The sequence below is a fragment of the Rana temporaria genome, chromosome 13, assembly GCF_905171775.1.
Source record: "Rana temporaria chromosome 13, aRanTem1.1, whole genome shotgun sequence".
Classification (NCBI taxonomy): Eukaryota; Metazoa; Chordata; class Amphibia; order Anura; family Ranidae; genus Rana; species Rana temporaria.
Window position 1 is genome coordinate 42,124,419 of NC_053501.1, and position 23,275 is coordinate 42,147,693.

Here is a 23,275-nt window from a genome sequence, read left to right on the forward strand (position 1 = left end):
CCCTCCCCCAATTTTTTTTTATAAATAAACCTGTGATTTATCTGAAAAATATGAATATATAAAAAAAGAGACCAGTGATATGTCTATAATGTTAAAGATCATAGAACTCCTATGAAAAAAGCAGAATCAAAGTTTGATTGGCGCATGGATACACACAGTTGTACAGAACTGTGAGAAGGATTAATACATCACAAGCAGTATCGCCGGCAACCACTGGGTGGCGCATGGATACAAACTACTGTTGTACAGAACTGTGAGACTTGAAGCGACGTCGGTTTTGATATCGACGGCTTTTGCGTTCCACGCTGGTTACGTGGAACCAGCGGTGAAAACAGAAGAATCGCTGGTCATCCCGCGGGGAGATCGCGGGCTGGGAGAAATTCCGATTCTCTCCGCGATTAATCGTGCAGCTCTAGTATATACACAGCCCTTGGGGCTTTCACACTGGCGAGACAGCAGCGGCTGTTTCAGGTCGCTTTGCAGGCGCTGTTTTTTGCATTCTAGCGCCTGCAAAGTGACCCAGTGTGAAAGGGGGTCATACTACCACCAGTGTCCCTTATTATCGCCACACATGTTATAACGCAGTACTGCAGGAACATTTTCTAAATTTTATAACTGAAAAGAAGAAACATTTTCTGTCTTTTTAGTTTAGCTAACAATAAAAAACCCAGTAGTGATTACCACCAAAGGAAAGCTCTGTTTGTGCGAAAAAAATTCTTATGGGTACATGACCGTGCAATTGTCATTCAACAGCAATGAAAGCTGAAAATTGGCCTGGGCAGGAAGTGGATAAAAGTGGCCGATATTGAAGTTTGTAATGTGCTGCTAATTGCCCAGTTGCTGGCTGAATGTCCAAAAGCTGTATTGCTTAATGGCAGTAGATATATATCGGGGTCACAGCCTGACTGTGCTGTGTCAGGAATGTGTGAATCTCTGAAGTGAATTGACAAATTTTGACATACTTTGGCTGATGTATTTAGCGGTTTGTCTGGAGTTCAGACTTACATTCCTGTAAACTTGTATACTTGCATGTACTATATATAGTACTGTTAAATCTCAAGACCATATAATTTTTTATGTAGAAAATCCACCATCCTCTGAAGAAACAAAACCTGGACGGGGAAGATCATTAAATGCACTTGGTTCCACCCCAATTTCAGGAGACAAGCAGCTAGAACTGCGGCTGTGTGAGCTTTTGCTGGACATTGAAGATCGCATCTACCATGGCAGTCTTGGTACTGTAAAGGTATGTAGTCAGAGCTTGAAGATAAAGCCTTCAGGTATTACCACAGCACTGTATACTGCACTCTGGCTGCTTAGAATAGATGTTCTGTCATTTTATGGATTGAAGATATTTGTTATAGGGATGAGTTGAAGGATCATTAGTGGATATGTACATGGTCAGTCTATATATTGTCTGCTTTCTCATGTGTCTGAGGGTCTCTGGCAACATCTGTTCATGTTTGTAACGGACAGCACACTATAACATCCTAATTAGATTTTATCACTTGGTTTAAAAAAATATATAGATGGAGAGATATCTCTATCTATCTATCTTATAGTGTAGCACCTGTTACGGTTTTTGTGTTGGTTACTGCATGCTCTAAATCAGTGGTCATCAACCCTGTCATCAGGGCGCACTAACAGGCCAGATTTTATGTATTTCCTTGGGGAGATTGAGACTTGAATACTGCAATCACTGAACAGCAAATAATTATTATTACTATACAAGATTTATATAGCACTAACAGTTTGCGCACCGCTTTACAACATCAGGGTAGACAGTACAGTTACAATAAAATTCAATACAGGTGGGATCAGAGGGCCCTGCTCGTTAGATCTTACATTCTAGGAGGGAGGATCAAGTAGGACAAAGGGTAGTAGCTGTTGGGGATGATCAAATGGACAAAATGAAAATACAGTGGTTAGGTGTGGGAAGGATAGGCTTCTCCTGAAGAGGAGGCTTTTCAGGGATCCTCTAAAAGCTAATGGAGAAGGAGATAGATGGACAGATTGGGGTAAGGAGTTCCATAGACTTGGAGAGGCTCTGGAAAAGTCCTGGAGACAATCATGGGAGGAGGGGATGAGAGAGCTAGAGAGTGGGAGGTCTTGAGAAGAACGAAGAGAACGATTAGGTTGGTATTTTGACACTAGGGCAGAGTTGTGGATGGCTTTGTAGGTAGTTGGTATTTTGAATTCAATTTGTTGGGTGAGCGGAAGCCAGTGGAGGGATTGACTGAGAGGAGTAGCAGAGACAGAGCGGTTGGTAAGGTGGATGAGTCTGGCAGCAGCATTCATGATGGACGGAAGGGGGGTTAGAGTATGCAGAGGTAAGCCAATGAGGAGGGAGTTGCAGTAATCAAGGCGAGAGATAACCAGGGAGTCAATTAAGAGCTTTGTTGTGTCATTGGTTGGTTAGAAAGGGGCGTATTTTGGAGATGTTGCGGAGGATGAGGCGGCAAGATTTGGACATTGATTGGACGTGGGGCTTAAAGGAGATTTCAGAGTCCAGGATTACTCCTAGGACCTTCGCATGTGGGGATGGGTTGATAGCTGTGCCATAAATTTTGGCAGGGAGATCAAGGGGAAGAGGCACGTGGGGGAGGAAAAATGAGTTTGGTTTTGTATAGGTTGCGTTTCAGGAAGTGGCGTGACATCCAAACTGATATATCTAATAGTAAATTAGTGATAAGTGAGGAAACTCAAGGAGTGACTTGAGGGGTAGAGAAATAGATTTGAGTGTCATCAGCGTAGAGATGGTATTGGAAGCCGTGGGAGGCTATTGGCTGACCCAGGGAGGAGGTGTAGATTGAAAATAGGAGAGGTCCAAGAACAGAACCTTGGGGGACCCCAACAAAGAATGGAAGAGGAGAGGAGGAAGTAGGATTGTAAGCAACGCTAAAAGTGCGGTTGGATAAGTAGGTAGAGAACCAGCGAAGATTACAGTCACAGAGACCGAAGGCATGGAGTTTTTTTGAGGAGGAGGGGGTGGTCGATCGTATCAAAGGCAGCAGAGAGGTCCAGGAGTAGGAGTACAGAATAGTGTCCCTTAGTTTTGGCCGTTAGTATATATTGTTTGGTTTTAGGAGAGCAGTTTCTGTGGAATGTTGAGGACGAAATCCCGACTGAAGAGGATCAAGAAAGCTATTATCAGCAAGTTGGACGCAAATGACATCACCTGTGATATATTTCAGTTATCTTGCATACCTGGCCTGTTGGTGGGCACAGAACATGTGAAGGCACAGATCTAGAAGGGATCAGAACATGTATTCTCTAAGATGAGACTTTGACACTACATTACTTTGTTGGACTCTTGTATCATCTGTGGAATTTGGATTTTGTATGTTATTGGAAGATCCATTAAATGCGTTCTCTGGAGAGCCTCGTGTGAGTTGCTGCGGAACAACATAATTTATGGTCATTATACTAAACATCTAAAATATTAATTATCTGACCGGAGTACTGGACACTATACATGATCACTACATGAGACAACTTTGGACAGCAGCATTTACAGTCTAGAGAGATTATTGTTAGATGCACTAGCAAATTTAGATATTTTTGACTAAATTAAAGCCGAACTCAAGGTAACATTTTTAAAGAAGTTGCAACAACATTTTTGCTTTTTTTTGGGGGGGGGGGGGGGTAAAGGTTTTCCATAAATGAATAAAAGCTGATTATTGTAAGCAATGGTTGGTCCCAATCCTCTAACTGGCAGTTTTGCTAGACAGCATTGGTCTGTTCAAGGAAGTTGAAAAATAATGCTTACTGACCAAATCAACCTGTGAAAATAAAGGAGAAAAGCTTAAAATGGAGAAAACAAATGCAGCCACCACATCCAAGAATCGATAATCTGCAATATATTACATGTAGGGTTTAATACTGCTTTAAATTGGCAGCTGATATGACTGTGGTGCTTTAATTTTGTGTTGTAGATTTATTGGTCATTGATTAATTCTTGTGTACAGGTGCCAGACAGGCAGTTGTGGAGGGCAGCACTGGAGAATTGTTCTTATGAACTCTTAGACGATGACCCGAAGGACAAATCGCTGAAAGTAGAAGACAATGATGTGGAGGAGATGGAAGTGGATGGCAGTCAAAGCATTAAAGATGGGTTAGTTGTATACTTTTTGGTGTATTTGTACATTAAGCTTTAGAAACTTTGCATAATTGTCTGTAATACCTCTTTTATATTAAAACCCTATAGTACAGTCTATCTCTGGGCAACATACAGTGGGTATATAAAAGAATCAAGCCCCCCCCCTTAAAATCAAATTTTTATGCTTTGCTGCCTGAAATGAAGACAGAGTTTTTGTTTTATCCAGCTGAATTTAGTCAGTGCACCTTTATAACATCCAAGTGAAAGATAGAACACCGACATGTCAGGAAAAAATAAATATATATATATTAAAAAGCAGAAACCGCCGAGTTGGAAAGAGGATCACCCCCCTTGTTTCAGTTTTATTATATTAGTTGTATTTTTTTGTACAGATGGTGGCATGCAGTAACAAATCCATTTTTCATGTAATTCATCTTGTGAACATAAACAAAAAATTATGAACCAAGTTAAATTGCTTGTAAAATCCTATAATCGACTCTCTTACAGTAGTATATAATGTACAATGTGTGTGTTTCTGTAATATAATTGCAGGGAAGAGAGCTCCGGCGGGTCACAGAAGCGCAGATCAGCGCTCTAACGAAGGTATTTGGCACAAATATATTACAGAAACGCACACATTGTACATTATATAGTACTGTATTAGAGTGGATTATAGGATTTTACAAGCAATTTAACTTGGTTCATAATAGGGAGAGAGAGGGGGAGAGAAGACGACACATTAGATGGAATGACCTACCCCGAAAATAAGCCCTTCTGTGTGTGTATTCTGTTGCCAAAATTAATATAAGACCCGGGCAACTTATATCTGTTTTATAATTGTTTTACATCTTTTCTTGTAGGTTACAAGGTGTGAAAAATGAGGAGTCAAGTGTTCCATCCACAAACGCCAGCACCCCTCAGCCAGTAGCTACTTCATTACAGTATCTTGCCCGAGCATTACTACAGATCGAGCAAGGCGTGGAACGCAAGTACTTAAAGGCTCCACTTGGTATGATGGTTTTGGCAAGAATTGCAGGCAGCTAGCAATGCAGATTGCAATGGCAATACATTTTAAAGGTTTTGTTAAGAACTGTGCGATATTGCAATTTGGTGATGTCTTCCATATCAGTACTGGCAGTTCTGTGTAGTGACAATAAATAGTGAAAAGCTAACCACTAAGTACTATTTCAAGCGCCCACTGACTCATCCTTAACATTTACATCCTTGCATTACGGGGTCTTTGTCAGGTGATGCGTGTTTTTTTTTTTTTTGTGTGTTGTTTTTTTTTTTTTTTTTGGAGGGATCAGACCGTTTTTCATATGATGTATCTGCTAAGCTAAGCCTATTTTTTGTCATATTGGCATCAACATTCCACACATCTTTAGCCTAGGCTCACATTGCTGCAGGTTAGAGTTCAGCTGAACTCACACGATTTCAACCAGACAATGCAGTCTGACTTTAGAGGTGATTTGACAGACATCTGTGCGGGTTCCTGCACAGATGTCTATACAAACCACCCCCTCAAAGTTGCCAAAATTAGTTCAGGCACTACTTTAGGAAATCGGTGCGGCGCTGCACCAGTTCAGACAGTGCTATTGATGGCAATATGGGATGTCAAGTCAAATCAAACGTGTCAAATCATATACCAAATTGCTCAAATGTGATCCTGGGCTTAACCTAACTTTCATATAGCTGTCTAGCCTTTTATCATTGACCATGGGGATTGCACATGACTTCCCTTTTATGTCAGCTAACCATTAGCGGATGGATAGTCTGTGCGGCTGCTGCAATACTCACTTGATACTGAGATCAGAAAGAACTTTCAAGAGACAAACTTTCTATCTGTAAAACGCGCCTAAGAATTACCATGTATGGTGACCTGAGAGAGAAATGCTTAGGTATCAGGACCCGCTACAATGTACACTCTGATTTGGGTAACAAACAAATGCAGTATACCGGTATTTAATTTGCAAGGATCCTGGGCTAGTTAAGATTTTTTTTTTACTTTGTAAAACAACTTTGTCATTACTGTTTTGCTAACCCCTACATGACCTTTCTTTGATAGACGTCTGATTTTGTTTCATGATTTTAAAGAAGGGCCCCATCCCCAGCTAAAATAAAAACTTTCCACTGCTTGTTATTTTTAATAGGGGATGCAGACGATACTAAAAACTCAAAATCGGACAAGAAAAAGAAGGAAGAGAAGAAAAAGAAAGAAGATGATCAAACTAGTGAAAAAGATGGTATGTGAATATTTCATTGCCTGCCCATTTATCAGCATGCGTTTACTGCAGTTGTACTTATTAAGTCCTTTTAAGATATTTGCAACAAAGTCAACCTAACCTATAAAGGTCAGTCAGCTTTAATACACTAGCAAGAGACGGGGCAGGTCAGTCGGGTGTATACGAACAGACGGTCAGTTTACATCCGAACGCCCATAGGGGAGAGTGGGCCGTCTCTGTGTCCGCATAAGCAGAGCAGACACGAACCAGCCCTCTGCCTGCTCAACGGAGGGCTGGCCCATGTGGAAGGGACCTTGTACTTCAGTGAACACCCCACCACTTTGTGGTGTTATATCATTGGATCCTTAATCAAACCCTTTACCTACATAGCCCTTGCTTCCTTCAAAAGTCCCTGAGTCAAATCTGTTCACAGGCCCAAGCAAGGATGCTATCACTTCCATCCATGTTGACACTGCACCTTTTGGGTTCTTTCCCACCTTGTACTACTCGGGATGTCTGGGTAAATTTTTTTTTTTTTTTTTACAATTACATTACTTTGTAATGACACTTTGTCACTGACTCCATGTTCAAGAACATGCTGTCCGTGACTCCCTTTGTTGCATCTTCATAGAATATCTCTGGTTCTACTGGCGAACTCTTTTGAAACAGACAATTCCTAGCTTCTCTACTCGGGTCACTGGAACCCTACTCGTGCAGAGATTAGCTTCATTACATGGACCCCTTTTTTTCCTGCACAGACTTTTCTAGCCTATAAACTCTTAGGCTCTGCCCTGAGTTTTGAGATGTGATCCCTGTATCAGGGATCATGGAGCTATCTATTTTGTGAACTCCGAGGTCCTTCCATTCTTGTTTCCTCAGAAGAACGTGCCTTGGCATCAGTCAGCTTCTAGTACTAGAAAAGGTCACTTTGCTCCTGTTGTCGGTGCCCCATCTTAGGTGTTTGTTTTCACTCCACATTCAGTCAGTAGGTACCTTGGCACTTGCCTGCCCATCTCAAGAAACGTCAGTTATGTCTACAGACTCCCACCCATGGATTTCCCAGCATCCCTAATTCCCTCATATTCTTCAGTTGGGCACATTCCAACCTTCCTAACACTTTGATTTTGCACTTCCTGTGCACTCCTCTTTTCAAGAAATTGCTGTTCTTTGTTGCCAATGTGACTTGCTTTGCCACCTTGGGGCCTTACTTATGTGCTGTTGCCCCCCATGCAGAACCCTCTATGTGTGCTCAAATTGGTTACTCTCTTATAAGGGCCTCTTGAAAGAAAAAAAAAAAAAACTACTTCAGTTCTGCCTTGGCTCCCACTGCATTCTTCATGGTAGGGCCCCCTGCGGCCGGAGATCCAAAATGGCGCCGCAGGGGGACCGCAGCTGCGTGGCTCCAAAACGAAGGACGGAGTGAGTAAACCTCCCAAAACTCCTAAGGGTGCCAGCGCTGACCCCCTCCCTACGGACATTAGATACTATGCCCAGAAATTGGCAGGCATCCGTATGGTGGTTGTGATGCCAGCGGGAGACAGGACATGTTGTCCTAGTACTGTTTCTACGATGCAATCCCAGGTTTCCAGTTTCCTACTGATGGGCCCCGGCGTCTTAGTGGGGGCCTGGGCACTAGATTACCTGCTGGCAGTCTGTATTAAGGCCGTATTTCAAGGGATTGTTCATGCTGAAGTTAGAGTGCCATCGCGCTCAGAGGTTCAAACTGTTTTGATGTATTTCTACAGTGCAGCACCGAACTTGCAACACTTTCATGGGCAAATTTTCTGGACATTGCCACATCTACGGTTCACAGGGGATGGAGTCGGGGGAGAGGGGAGGTACACTGAATTGGAGTGGATTACTGTTTCAGGACATGGTTTTAAGTCAAATATGGCAGATGGGTTTAATGTACTTAAGAAGGTGGTGTCCTAGAATGTTCTGGGGCTTGGTGACCCCCTCAAGCGCACGATGGTCTCAACATTGTTGCGAAAATATCTTTTGGTGGGTGGGGAAAGCGTATCATTCCACCCATACCTCCTTCTCCAGGGGGGCGAGTGTCTTGATGCACAGTTTTTTGGATTATCAAGAAATTGGCATGGTGATCGATGCAGAGGGAAGATATGTTATATTACATTGCCGTTTGTTTTCTTTGAAATGTATACTTGCCTTTGTTTATATCCCGCCTCTGTATAGCCACCAGGTCCTGCGGGCAGTCCTGGACTTTCAGTTGGAACGCCTGGAGGTACCTCTGTACATCTTGGGGGACTTTAACTGTTACATGGATCCTCGGCTGGACAAGCACCCCCCGATGACGGTGGGGCGCGGTACTAGTCGCACGGCCCTGAGGAAACTAGCGGAGGAGGTAGAGTGGGTGGATTTGTGGCGGAGTAGAAACCCTGTGAAGCGCCAATTTTCGTGTTTCTCTAAAACATATATGTCCCTGTCTCGTATTGACCTGTGCATGCTCAGACGCAGCGATGCGATCAGTGACGGAAATAACGTATGCACTTAGAGAAATTTCAGACCATGCCCCGCTGGTTATAGAGCTGGAGGTTTGCCCTCCCTCGTCTCTGCGCAGAGCCCCCTGGAAACTAAATGCCTTTTGGCTTGACCTGCCGGACTCTGCGCTGATGCAGCAAAAAATTATCGACTATTGGGGAGACCAGGCAGATTACCCGGAGGAGGGGGTGGCTTGGGAAGCATGTAAGGCCTTTCTGCGAGGATTGTTCACTACAGAAATTAATGTATTTAAAAAAGTCGGGGGCACAGAGGGAGGGGGTGGAAAAATTGGTACTTGAGCTGGAGGCCAAGTTTGTTGCTGACCCCACCGAGGAGCATAGGGATGCTTGGGTATCTGCTCAGGATGCCCTCGGACGTATCACCCTTTTCCTTTCCCCCCCCCCCCCCCCCCCCCTTGATCTCCGTACGAAAAAGAAAACTGAAGCTTCATGGTGTGAGCGGGGTTAAATGGATACAGTGTGGAGTGGTCCCAGCAAAGTGTTTGCCAGTGTCCAATCACCTGAAGGTAGTGGCATATAATCCATGACCTAAGAGATTTTTTGTGTCCTGTACTGCAAGATATGAAATTTACTGCTGCATCACAATTCCTTTTTGTCTTCTCATCATAGATACTAATGAAAGTGGTCGCATTCCAAGGACAGTACTGGATCGATGGCGTGAATCATTACAGTCATCTGGTAACTTGTCACAGATCTTCCTTCATTTGTCCACCTTGGACCGCAGCATCTTGTGGTCACGGTCCATTCTGAACTTCAGATGTAAGGTGTGCCGTAAGAAAGGAGATAGCGAGAGTATGATCCTGTGTGAAGGCTGCGAGAGAGTTCACCACATCTACTGTGTACGACCCAAACTGAAGGTGAGTTCTTTTGAGGCCTTTTGACGAAAATCTTTTCATTGTGTTCTTTACAGGTATTTTCAGAGACTATTTTAATTGATACGCAGATTGGTTGGATATTGTTTTTTTTATTATTTGATTTTATTAAATTGGGTAATGTTTATTGAAAATTTTTCTTCCAACAATTGCAGTTAGAAAATAATGAACAATTCAACAGAGGTGTCTTGGTTTAGAGGAGAGATACAATACTAAGCCCAATATAAACAAGATGGTATAAAAGATATACAGAACAATTATTGTGCATTAAGGATGAGCTCAGACGTGTTCTCAAACCGCACGTGCAGAGCCCACCAGGAAGTCGGCACTGCGGAGCGATAATCGCAAGCAGTGAGACATTCTCCCGATGCAGAGATCGGGAAAAGTCTCGCTGCCTGTGATTAGCGCTGTGCAGTGCCGACTTCCTGGCGGGCTCTGCACGTGCGGTTTGCGAACACGCCTGAACTCCTCCTTATTGTGCACACAATAATTTAACGTAACTTATGACAATTGCCAACTGTGTACAGCAAGAGGCATACCTGCACAAGATCACCAATGCAATGTCTTATTCAATATTCCAGGAGTAATTGAGTGGAATTGATGGAATACCACATGCAATTGGCAGAGCAGTCACCACCACCCTCCCTTATTCATTTGTTGTGGATGAATAGGGGTGTTTGGACTGATTAGAGGATAACCACAGGGCCCAAGTTTTTTTAAATTTCTTGGGACATCCCCTAAGTTTTTATAGGAGAGCTCTTTTTCATAAATCTAAATGTAGCACTTCACACCACTGTAAAAATGTTGGGGGCGAGGGCAATATCCTTTTTTTTGCAAAATTAAGTTTACAGACCAGCAACAAGGAACTTGTCCACATTAACCGGTTGCCGACCGCCGCATGTACATGTACGTCCAAAGAATGGCACGTACATGCATATGGGAGTACATGTACGTCCCCACCTTTCCGTGGGTCGGGGGCCCCCCCCCCCGGTACGTGCGGCGGTCGGTAACCCGCGGGGAGCGATCTGGGACGACGGCGCGGCTATTCGTTTATAGCCGTCGCGATCGCTCCCCGGAGCTGAAGAACGGGGAGAGCCGTATGTAAAAACGGCTTCCCCATTCTTCACTGTGGCGGCTGCATCGATAGAGTGATCCCTTTTATAGGGAGACTCGATCGATGACGTCAGTCCTACAGCCACACCCTCCTACAGTTGTAAACACACACTAGGTGAACCCTAACTCCTACAGCGCCCCCTGTGGTTAACTCCCAAACTGCAACTGTCATTTTCACAATAAACAATGCAATTTAAATGCATTTTTTTGCTGTGAAAATTACAATGGTCCCAAAAATGTGTCAAAATTGTCCGAAGTGTCCGCCAAAATGTCGCAGTCACGAAAAAAATCGCTGATCGCCGCCATTAGTAGTAAAAAAAAAAAAAAAAAATTAATAAAAATGCAATAAAACTATCCCCTATTTTGTAAACGCTATAAATTTTGCGCAAACCAATCGATAAACGCTTATTGCGATTTTTTTTTTTTTACCAAAAATAGGTAGAAGAATACGTATCGGCCTAAACTGAGGGAATTTTTTTTTTAATATATGTTTTTGAGGGATATTTATTATAGCAAAAAGTAAATATTTCATTTTTTTTCAAAATTGTCGCTCTATTTTTGTTTATAGCGCAAAAAATAAAAACTGCAGAGGTGATCAAATACCACCAAAAGAAAGCTCTATTTGTGAGGAAAAAAGGACGCCAATTTTGTTTGGGAGCCACGTCGCACGACCGCGCAATTGTCTTAAAGCGACACAGTGCCGAATCGCAAAACCTGGCCTGGGCATTTAGCAACAAAATGGTCCGGGGCTTAAGTGGTTAAATGCATTTCCTCATTAAGGGTTTCTTCCAGGATTATGCGTGGGATCTAAAGACACATGGGTTGAACAAACCGTGTTAAGTGTTTGCAAAAAAAAAGACATCCAATGTCGATGAAGTTTGGGTCAGCACCATAACATGTGAATAAGTGTTCCTGTGGCCGTAATACATTTGGGGCAAGTTGGAGATGCCGCCCTCCCACAAGAGTGTAGTTTCTGCACCCTGTGAACAATAAACAATTGGGTACATTTTTGCGAGGGAGGGGAAAGAATACTCTGGTTATAATTTCCAAAGCCTGAGTACATTCATCGTCTATTGAATCAAAGTCCTGTCGCCAGAGATGGAGACTGTTTACTTGTGTTTTGAGCACTAACGGCTACCTGTAGTGTGGAGTAAAGGTCCCTTATAAGCCCTATTTTGGGGCTAGAAGTAATGACCGCCATAGTTTTTGTAATGTAGAGGGATTCAATTTTACCTGGAAAGTCGTGGCCTGACACCACTGTAAAGCATGGCGCAACTGTAAATACTGAAAAAATCGCTTGTTAGGGAGCTGGTAACGCTCTGCCAATGCATTCAAAGGGAAGAAAACATCCTTATCGTACTACTGGTGAAGGAATGATGCCTGCTCTTTTTTTGAACTCAACCCCCTCTAACTTTGCCAATTATGGTAATTTTGGGGTTATTCCAAATAGGCATAAATTATGTGTACCCTATATGAGATGTAAGGATTCTAGTGGATTACCATAGGAAAGGAAAGTAGGAAAACAATGCTTGTAATAGAAATTAGTAGCTGCTAGCAATTTTTCTGGGGCGACTTTGGAGAATTGAGAGAGTCAACTGTTAATCCTGGGTGACAGGCTGGGTCTTGACTCAGCCCTGGGTCGTCCACGACAGGCCCCAGGGGCGGCCGGGGAACTACATGTTCCAGGACACACACATGACCGGTCTCTATGGCCTTGTCACAGTGTGTCTGGCCGACAGCCATGCCGTTAGTGGACGTTGGTTCTGTCCGGGATACCTCCAGCCGGTAGTCGCAGGACGGGTAAGTAGTGGCCCCTTGCCCTGGCAAGGTGGTTTGGCTGGTGTTTTCCCTGGGGGGGGGGGGGTCGACTGAGGGTCCGCCCTGCTTTCCTCTCTCCCTTTCCTCTCCCTCCTTCCCCAGACTGGATAGCGGCTGTGAGGGGGGGGGCCCTCCTGGGGCTTCTTTATTACCAACCGGGGCCCGTGTGTTGTGGGGGACTGTGTTTTTTCTCTGGGGGGTGCTGCTGTGTAGTGTTTGGTGCATCACTGGGGAATTGAAACTGCGCCACGGCAACCATTTTGCCGTGGTCGCGGTTTACATAGCTCGGCGGCCATTTTCCTGTAGCCCGCTGGTGATTTTTACCTCAGACGGCGGCCATCTTGGAAATGTCTTGGCCTCTTGTGACAGTTTTAGCGCTGCAAAACGCTGTGAATCTTCCCCGAGGTGACAGACGCAGCACAGCCAGCACAACAGAGCACATCTCAGGTTTTCAGCGCTCTCTGTAACCGGGTGGGGTGGTGAGTCCCTGGGAGGCCTCTGCTTCTATTTTTGCAGCCAGGAGGAGACCGGTGGGTTGTTATGCCTTGCAGTACACAGCGGTGGGGCAACATGGAACCTGAACCTGGTGTTTCTGCCCCAACAATGCCTGAGTTATACTTTAATCCCCCTGCCGCATCTGTTGAGGCAATGTCGGCTGTCCTTGAGGCGTTTCTCGCCAGGTTTGAAGCAGCTAGTGCCCAGAAGGGGGGTACAAAGCGCCCCCTCCCTGAGCCTGCTTCTGGGGATGTCTCTGACACAGACTCATTGCCAGCTGTTGCTTCAGAATCTGGTTCTGTAATGTCAGATGATGCAGGCTTAACCCACAAGGACTGTGAGGATGACTCTGTCTCGGGGTCAGTGAATGATAGTGAATTTGTTGGAGCTCTTATTTCTGCGGTGTGTGATACTCATAAACTTGAGGATTTGGCGGGGGGACCGGATGTGCCGGTCCCTTTTGGGTTCCGTAAACCACCCAGCACCGCAAAAGTATTTCCCTGTATTCCATATTTGGAGCAGTTGCTCTGTAAGGAATGGGACACGCCACAGCAAGTTTTTGCTGTTCTTAAAAACTTTGCGGTCCGTTATCCCTTTGAGGAGGGCTTTTTGAAAAAGTGTGTCTCTCCTCCATCAGTGGACCCTCCCGTGTCCAGACTGAGTAAAGCCACCACATTGCCTGTGGAAGGGGCTCCCACTTTTACGGACCCCACTGATAGAGTGGAGGCTGTGGCCCGCTCTATGTTCACAGTTGTGGGTTCGGCTGTGAGACCGGTTGTGGCCGGGTCTCTGGTGTTGCAGACACTGATTGAACGGGCAAAGTTGTTGCTGCAGAAGCTGGAGGAGCACGATGCTTCCGAGACCTGCAAGGACCTGGCTGAACAATTGGTTCAGGGTCTAAATTTTGTCTGAGTCGGCCCTGGATACGCTTCCCTTGCTTTCCAGAGCCTCCGCCTATGCGGTGGTACTACTACGCCGCCTTGTGTGGCTGAAATGCTGGTCTGCGGACCAATCCTCAAAGAAGGCTTTGGTGGGTTTACCCTTTAAGGGTGGCCGGCTTTTTGGGGCGTCCCTGGATGACATCATTAAGGATGCCACAGGTGGTAAGAGCACACTGCTTCCACAATCTGGGAAGGTCAAGGAGCCTCGCCGTAGGCAAGGGCCCTCTTTTACTACCCCAAAGCGTTTTTTTTGTGCGCCCAGTGCGACGGTAAAGAATTCGCAAGGTGCTAAGACGCCCGCTGCAGGGCAGAAGCGTCCCTGGTTCCGCAAGCCTGCGGACAAACCTGCTTCCGCGTGAAGGTCTGCCCCCGCCCGTGTCTCGGGTGGGGGGCCGGCTTCGCGAATTCACGGCTCGGTGGAGGTCTCTTCTCTCCGACCGTTGGGTTTGCGAAGTAGTTTCATCGGGGGACAAGATAGTTTCTCTTGTCCACCGAACAGATTTTTTCCTTCCAACCTCCAGCTTCCTCCGGTTCTCCGACAGGCTCTGTCAGGGGCTGTCCAGAATCTACTGGACAGGGGAGTGATTGTACCAGTTCCCTCGTTGGAACGGTTTCAAGGGTTCTACTCCAATCTGTTCGTAGTCCCCAAGAAGGAAGGGGTCCGTTCAATCCTGGACCTCAAGGCCCTCAATTTTTTTGTCAAGGTGAAAAAATTCAGGATGGAGTCGATTCGCTCTGTAATAGCAGCACTTCATCAGGGGGACTTCCTGGCATCCTTGGATATCATGGACGCATACTTGCATGTTCCCATTTGCACAAAGCACCAGAGGTTTCTGCGCTTTGCGATCGAAGAGGACCACTTTCAATTAGTGGCCCTCCCGTTCGGCCTGGCTTCGGCACCACGGGTTTTCACCAAGGTGCTTGCCCCGATACTGGCCCTGCTGAGACAGCGAGGGATCGCTATCGTGGGATATCTGGACGACCTTCTCCTGAGAGCTTCCTCTCAGAGTTAGAGGAGGACGTGTCTATCACGTGTCACTCTCCAAGAGTTCGGCTGGCTTCTGAATATCCAGAAGTCAGTGTTGGTTCCATCTCAGCGACTGGAATACCTGGGGCTAGTCCTGGATTCCGTGGAGGCAAGGGTTTTTCTCCCACCGGAAAAACTCCAGACACTGCATTCTGCGGTGCAGCAGTTGTTGACCCAGAAGTGGTAGTTTCTTTGATTCTGCATGAGAGTTCTGGGTCTGATGGTGGCGTCTTTCGAGGCAGTTCCTTATGCCCAATTTCACACCAGGGAACTACAGAAGGAGATTCTGTTACGTTGGGACAAGCTCCCGTCTTCTCTGGATTACCAGATTCAGTTGAGTCAACTAGTCAAGTCTTCCCTGGTGTGGTGGCTGACATCTCCGGTGCTTCGGACTGGGAAGTCGTTTCTGCCGTGCCAATGGACTGTAGTAACGATGGATGCCAGCCTCTCCGGTTTGGGGCATCCAGTCAGCCCAGGGGCGCTAGACTCAGGAGGAGTCCCGCCTTCCAATCAATGTACTGGAGCTCAGAGCAATCAAGCTGTGCCTTGCCAGGTGGTCCCTGGAGCTGCAGGGCCGACCGGTCAGGATTCAGTCCGACAAGGCCACGGCTGTGGCGTACGTCAATCATCAGGGAGGCACACGAAGCTCGGCTGCAGCGCTGAAAGTTGCGCACATCCTTCGGTGGGCCGAAAGGTCCGTTCCGGCTCTGTCGGCCGTGTACATTCCGGGAGTACAGAATTGGCAAGCCAACTTCCTAAGTCGCCAAACACTGGACCAAGGAGAGTGGTCACTCCACCCAGAGGTGTTTCAGAGTCTGTGCCAAAAGTGGGGCACTCCAGACGTGGATCTCCTAGCGTCCCATCTCAATCGGAAGGTGCCACGGTTCGTGGCCAGGTCAAAGGACCCGTGGGCGGATGCGTTGGTGGCACCTTGGGGTCACTATCGCCTAATTTACGCCTTCCCTCCTCTGAAGCTTCTTCCTCGCCTGCTGCGCAGGGTGGAAGCCGAAGGGATTCCAACAATCCTGATCGCCCCAGACTGGTAAGCTCCTGGTATGCGGACCTGGTGCGTCTGGTGGCAGACGCCCCCTGGCGTCTACCCCTGGGAGAAGATCTTCTGTCGCAGGGTCCGATCTTCCACTCTGCTTTACAGTCGCTGGCTTTGACGGCGTGGCTGTTGAAAGCCAGGTGTTGAAGGACCGGGGCCTATCTGGTTCTGTGGTTTCTACCATGCTCTGTGCACGGAAGTCTACTTCACGAAGGATTTACCATCGTACGTGGAAAGCCTACATCTCTATGTGTGAGGAGATGAAGTGGCACCCCCGTACATACGTGGTATCCAGGATTCTGCTGTTTTTACAGCGGGGAGTGGATCAGGCTCTCGCCTTGAGTACGGTTAAGAGTCCGATTTCGGCTCTGGCCGTTTACTTTCAGCGCCCCTTGGTGTCGCATTTCTTGGTGTGTACGTTTATGCAGGGGGTCCGGCATGTGGCCCCTCCGGTGCGCCATCCTCTACCCCCATGGGACTTGAATTTAGTCCTTTCGGTGCTTCAGGATGCTCCCTTTGAGGACATGCGAAAGATCCCTTTGTTGACTTTGTCACAGAAGGTGGTTTTTCTGGTAGCAATTACCTCGATCAGACGAGTATCTGAACTGGCGGCCTTGTCTTGCAAGGCTCCCTACTTTGTCATCCATAAGGATAAGGTGGTACTGCGACCTCAGCCGTCTTTTTTCTCCCAAAGGTGGTTTCGGCTTTTCACATTAATGAGGACATTGTTCTTCTATCCTTATGTCCTCAGCTTAAAAACCAGAAGGAGGCCACTTTACATTCCATGGATGTGGTTCGGGCCCTACTAGTGTACCTATCGGCTACGGTTCCGTTCCGGAAGTCGGACTCACTGTTCGTGTCGGTGGCTGGTCCCCAAAAAGGTCTAGCAGTCTCGTCAGCCACCATTTCTTGGTGGATTCCGACAGGTTGTGCTTCAGGCCTATGCCCTGAAGTGGCGGGCGCCTCCCTTTCGGGTTACGGCGCATTCGACCAGGGCGATCGGTGCCTCTTGGGCTTTCCGGCATCAAGCCTCTGTGTTACAGGTGTGTAAGGCAGCGACCTAGTCGTCGGTCCACACTTTTTCAAAGTTTTACAAGGTGGATGTGAGTGCATCTTCTGATGCCTCCTTCGGCCGCAAGGTGTTGCAGGCGGTAGTTTAAAGTTGGAGTTCCTCCATTTGAGTATCTCCGGTTTTGTTTGGGGTGTAAGCTTGGTTTGCTGTGTTGTTTTTCCCACCCCACGCCCCCTGGGAGGAGCTGCACTGAGGAAAGTGTTGTTAACACTTAAAGTGCTTTGTTTCTGCCTAACTCTCCTGAAGGAAGCGTATATAACCCTAAGGTCAAAGGCTGCTGTGTCCGTCCATGAACTCGGAGAAATTGATTTTACAGTGAGTACAAAAATCCTATTTTTATTAATGATCATTGATCATAAAGCAGATTTTCCATATTAATCCATAGAACATCATATAATACACATGTTAAACGTCAAAGTGTGATAAAGCAACATATTACGTCAAAGATGATTCATTCCTTTCGACCCAACACATTTCATGGACTTGATCCACTTCCTCAGGAGTCATCAAATGTTTGTTCAAATAATAATCTAAACAGAAACAACCAAAAATATTCAATATGCTTCATCTCGGTATATAGGTTATTAGGGTAACACCCCTGGGCACACACAAGATGGGGGGAAATAAAGGGCTCATAGGTCAGAACCAGCTGAGGGCCCACAGACAGCAGCAACAGGCCCCAGCTGCACCACCTCTATAGGAATCCCCAGTCTGTTCCAAATCATGGTTATGTAATTGGCTAATGCATAAATGTTGAAAACCCATACAAAAAAACAAACCGGATTAAACACAAAGCAACATTAAAAAGTTTGTACCTTTTTAATACCAATATGTTTTCTCCCAATAGCCTCATGCACAAAAGAGATGTTCAACAATACTTAAAGGGCGTATTGGCTAGAAAAAGAGGAATAGTGATATATCGCATATAAATATTTGTACAAATGTAATGTTTCCAAAACCTGTACAGTCTGATCTTGGAGTTCTAGGTTATCTGTTGTATAAAGTCTGACCAATATTCTTATCGCACGCGTTCCTGGTAGATATGGCTCATAAAAATGGTGGGTGCTGCAGCGATTACCAGTTGGGTCCTGGAAACATCAAACAAGCGTACATATTCGCCAGCACACCATGGATTGACAAATTTTGTCCAGAAAGTTTTAATGAAAAGAGATCACATCACAAAGGTGCAATGTTTTAAAGCCACGCAGGAGTAGTGACAGCAGCAGAGGGAGAGCGCACCCCCTCCAAGCCCCACTACCTCTCCCCTCTGTCTGTATACAGCAGATAAGCGTACATTTTTTCCAGCACACCATGGATCGACAAATTTTATCCAGAAAGTTTTAATGAAAAGAGATCACATCACAAATGTGCAACGTTTTGGAGCCATGCAGGACCCCTTTGTCAAGCACATTCTGACAGAGGGGAGAGGTAGTGGGGCTTGAAGAGGGTGCGCACTCCCTCTGCTGCTGTCACTATTCCTGTAGGAGGGGGGGGGTGTGTGTGCACTGGTGTTCTGTTGAGAAATGCCCGGTCAGAACCGCGCAGAACGGAGCCTCAGAACAGCAGAGTTTACTTTACCTGTTGTCGCGTGTGGCCGAGGCACGCTCATTTAGGTGAGGGGTGGATATTTCAATGATCGGCAGTGCTGGGGGCGGAATTTTATCAATGGCCAAACAAATCTGCTAAAGAAATCTTTAGAAAAAGCCGCCCTTCAATTAACTAAACATGCCTTGCAAGCGTTCAAAATGAATAGCACATAAAGATTTCTTTGGCCATTGATAAAAATTCTGCCCCCCAGCACTGCCCATCATTGAAAAATCCTGCCCCTTCATGTAAATATCCGCCTCTCACCTACATGAACGTGCCACGCGAGACAACAGCTAATCCTAAACTTGGCTCTTCTGCCGCTCTGTGCGTCGCAATCGAGTTGCACCTGGGCATTGTTCGATAGCCGGGCACTTCTCGACAGATCACCGGCAGCAGGATTTGGAGGGGGTAGATTTACAACTTACAGACCACCTAATTCTGCATTTATAAACTTTTAGGGCTTTTTTTCACACCATGTGCAGTGTGGTAATGCATGTAAAATCGCCCATTTTCCTGCACTGCAACACGCTGCATTTTGTAGATGCACACAGTTGCTATTTTTAATGGTACTGCAACGCACCCAATAATTGCATGTACATTTGCTCCCACAAAACGATTGGTACCGCAGTACCATGCAATTTGGTGGGATGCAATTTAAAAATCATCCCAGCCCCATTTTTGTGTGTTTCAAGAGCATAAAGCAGACTATTATTGAACAAGCCCTCAAACTTGTGTGCCCCAGGATTGTGCACAGTTCTGAATGGTGCACTGACTGAAAAAAGGTTGAAAAACATTTGCCTAGATGAATGTAATTTTTGAAGCCATACTGATACAGAAATGCAAAAAGAGTTCATAGATCCACCAACTAAGGTCCTGAATGCTGAAAAGAATTTTGTATTTCTTACAGTTTATTCCTGATGGAGACTGGTTCTGTGCTGTGTGCCGACCTAGACGACGAGGCCGCAAACCTGGGCCAAAGCCAAAGCCAAGGCCCCCTGTGGATAATGATGTGGAAGAGGAGGATTTTGCAGAAGAAGATGCGTTGCAGAGAGATTTTGAGAAGGAGGAAGAGGAGACAATCGTGTGTGAGGAAGAGAGGTAGGCGAGGGAAAGGGAGGAGATTCACAGCAGTAGCAAACATGTTATGAGAGAGACATGGGAGGTAGCCATTGCTGACCCCTGTCTGGAAATAAGTCTCCTAGCTGTTGCTCTTACTCTCTATTTTTGATAACAGCCCAGAAAAAAAAATAATAATCTTGGTTCCTTGCTTTTTAGAACTTGTTGGGTTTTTGTTGTTTGAGGTACTGATTCAGAAAATTGCAAGACTGCATCAGTTTAAAGCCTTGTGTACACTGCTGCTGGTTAACGGATGTTTAGGAGAAGTTGGGCATTTTGTTCAGCTGCCCCTGAACCTGTGCAAGGAGAGATTCTATCCTCTCAATTTTTTTCAGCTGCCCCTGAACTCCCCTCTGTTATCTTGTCAACACATGTACACATTTCTAGGCAGTTGAGTTTAGAAGCATTTTTTGAAACGCAATAAAATACGTTCAGGACGGATGTTCAGAAGTATTTGAAACGCCAAATGCCTGTAACAGCTTGTAAACCACAGTAACTCGCATTATGCACATTTCATTTGCAGGCATTTTTTAAATTTTGGGCTATTTGAAAAAAATAAATAAAAATGTTTGTGGAAAAAAAGCTTCAGAACGTGGCATGTAAATGCGGCAAAACCGTAACCTTAGCCAGGACAGCAATTTACATTGCACAGGTTTTAGAAAACTTTATTGCAGAGTCTCTTCTGCCGCTGAATAAACAACAAAAGTTTCCTCTTAATCCAGTGCTGGTGGCTGATGGCTACAAACCACTTGAGGCATACCTCAGAAAAGTAATAATAATGTCTATGCCACAATATGTGATTTCAAAGATTTATTCTGAAATCAAAGTCAAAGGATTTCAAGAATAGAAAGTTAAAATATGGCTGACAAACGGTGTTAAAGCGGAGGTCCCGCGAAAAAAATAAATATTAAAAGCCAGCAGCTACAAATACTGCAGCTGCTGACTTTTAATAAATGGACACTTGCCTGTCCAGGGTGCCCGCGATGTCGGCAGCAGAAGACGAGCAATCGCTCGTCTCTCGGCTGCCCCTCCGTCATCCTCGGTGAGGGAATCGGGAAGTGAAGCCTTGCGGCTTCACTGCCCGGTTCCCTGCTGCGAAGGCGCCTTCCCAGTGATCCCCGCTGTCTCCTGGGACCAGTGTGTTTCCCATAAGGCAGCAGGGAGGGAACGGGAAGTGGATTGACTCCCGTGGGAGTTTCTCCCCGGAAGTGGGTGCAATTACCTTTTTTATACAGGTATCTGCACCCCCTCCCCCTGAAAGGTGCCATATGTGACACCAGAGGGGGGGGAGGGTTCCGAAAAGCGGAAGTTCAATTTTTGGGAGGAACTCCACTTTAAACATCATGCTTGATTATGAACCTCAATCTCGCCCAAACCTCAGCTGACTCGGGCATATCAGGGCGGTGCAGGGGGCACCCAAAAGGTGTGTAGGCACAAAATGTTCCCTGGGCATCATCCCAATCGAAGGGATGGAAGACCACTGGTTGAACCTGTAAGGGTCTGTGATGTAAAGAGGCCCCTAATGGGACCAGGCAGAGGACTCCAAACTGCCAGATAGTGCAGCTGGTGTAGTCCGACAGTGCGCCGGATGTGACGTCCCCAGCACGGAGCGATATTGGACTGACTCGCCACGGAATGGGATGCAGATGCGGTAGTAGAGGATATCTGTCAGCAGGCTTTAGTCATGACAACAGCCTTCCATTTGCTCTACTACCACATCTAGGTTCCATCCCAAGCCTCGTTGTGGTGAGTGTTTCCCTACTACACAAGCTGCAGCATCCTGATATGCCTGAGTTAGCCTGCCGAGGTTTGGGTAAGATCAAGGTTCATAATCGAGCATGATGTTTAACGTTGATTGTCAGCCATATTTTAACTTTTTCATTCTTGGAATCCTTTGACTTTCATAATAAATCTTTTACTCACAAGCTGTGGCATAGACATTTTTAAAGCTTTTCTGAGGTATACCTCCAAGTGGTTTGTAGCCATTACCCCTCTAGCTGCAGAAGGCTAACATTCATTACACAGGCTGCCATATGTTGGTTCTCCAAACAGTGCCTGAACTTTTCAGGAGTACATTTGAGGTTTTTCTTCTGCCCGCTATCTTGTAGATACAGATAGCCCACTGTAGTAGGTAACTTCCTCAATCCTGGGTGATCTGGTGTACCTGATGTTATAAATAAGTTCCAATGTTGTAATAAGGGAACACATACTTATCCAGAACTCAAGTAGACCTATGTGTTCCCAGTATATCAATAGATCCTTGCAGTAAACAAGTGAATGTTAGGACAATAGTCAACATTTTAGGAAATGTAGTAAGCCAATCCAATGAGCTGGGAGTGGGATTTCTGAAGCATGCTGTGTACAGACCACTGCCATTGGAATTTGGCAGTTGTAAAGAATACTAATTGGCTGCAGATTGAAATAGATTTAAATTACAAATGTCTTTTAGTGAAAGTGGAATTTCGATTCAAGTGTGACTATTTTAGTCTTGCTTTACACTTTATACCTTTTTTGTTCTTTTTAGTACAAAAAAGAAAAACAAAGCCAAAGTACAATTGCCTTTAAAGGTAAAAGGAAAGCCTGGACCTAAGAAAAAGTCTGCGAAATCACCGAAAAGTCAGCAAGGAACTCCAAAAACCACTCCACCTGCTTCAAAGGGCAGAGGAAGAAAAGTCCATTCTGCCCCTCCACAAGAAAAGAAAGGTGGAGCTCGTCATTCTGTGCACACTCCACAGCCCAGTGCTGAAGGCCACGAGACATCTCTGGTAGAGTTGGTATCTGCACCAGGCATTGGCCGGGGTAGAGGAAGAGGAAAAAAGATTAAATCTGTTGATAATACCCCAGAGTTCAGCCCCTTTGCCTTTCGTCCATTTACTTTGGAAAACCTTAAACAGATACCTGTTGGACAAGAAGAGGAACAGTTTGAGATCTTTACACCTACTCGGAAAGGCAGAGGAAGGGGCAAAAGGCGATTAACGGGTGAGTTGTCATTATCTTCTGAGAACAGAGAGAAAAGGGGAAGGGAGACCAGTAACAAAAGCAGTATAAAATAAGTCCAGAGTTTAGTCCATGTATAAATCCAGATACACTGTACAAATGGCTGCTAGCTGAAGGAGTAGGAAGCAATTCTGCAAGATAAATCAAAACAGAGAAACAAAGTGCCATCTGAGTGTAGTAAATCGGTTAAAACAACATTAATTAAAAGATTGGCAACTTGCATTGAGAAAAGCTTGTATACATTAGGACCAATGGAGCACGCATGGAAATTCTTGAAGACACAACATTTGTATAGAAAAAAAAATATTGAAATTAAAAAAATGTTTTATTAGAATACAGTCACTTAAAT

The 23,275-nt window shown here is 45.5% G+C and overlaps 1 protein-coding gene across 1 annotated transcript in view; it reads left to right on the forward strand.

The window, feature by feature from the left end:
* Nucleotides 1–23,275, forward strand: part of BAZ1A (bromodomain adjacent to zinc finger domain 1A) — a 104,952-nt gene that overhangs the window by 67,889 nt on the left and 13,788 nt on the right. The window contains exons 19-25 of the mRNA XM_040332098.1: nucleotides 1,083–1,246; nucleotides 3,969–4,114; nucleotides 4,960–5,108; nucleotides 6,250–6,342; nucleotides 9,450–9,697; nucleotides 19,721–19,911; nucleotides 22,454–22,908. Coding sequence (XP_040188032.1) covers nucleotides 1,083–1,246; nucleotides 3,969–4,114; nucleotides 4,960–5,108; nucleotides 6,250–6,342; nucleotides 9,450–9,697; nucleotides 19,721–19,911; nucleotides 22,454–22,908 — 1,446 coding nt within the window. The remainder of the gene's footprint in view (nucleotides 1–1,082; nucleotides 1,247–3,968; nucleotides 4,115–4,959; nucleotides 5,109–6,249; nucleotides 6,343–9,449; nucleotides 9,698–19,720; nucleotides 19,912–22,453; nucleotides 22,909–23,275) is intronic.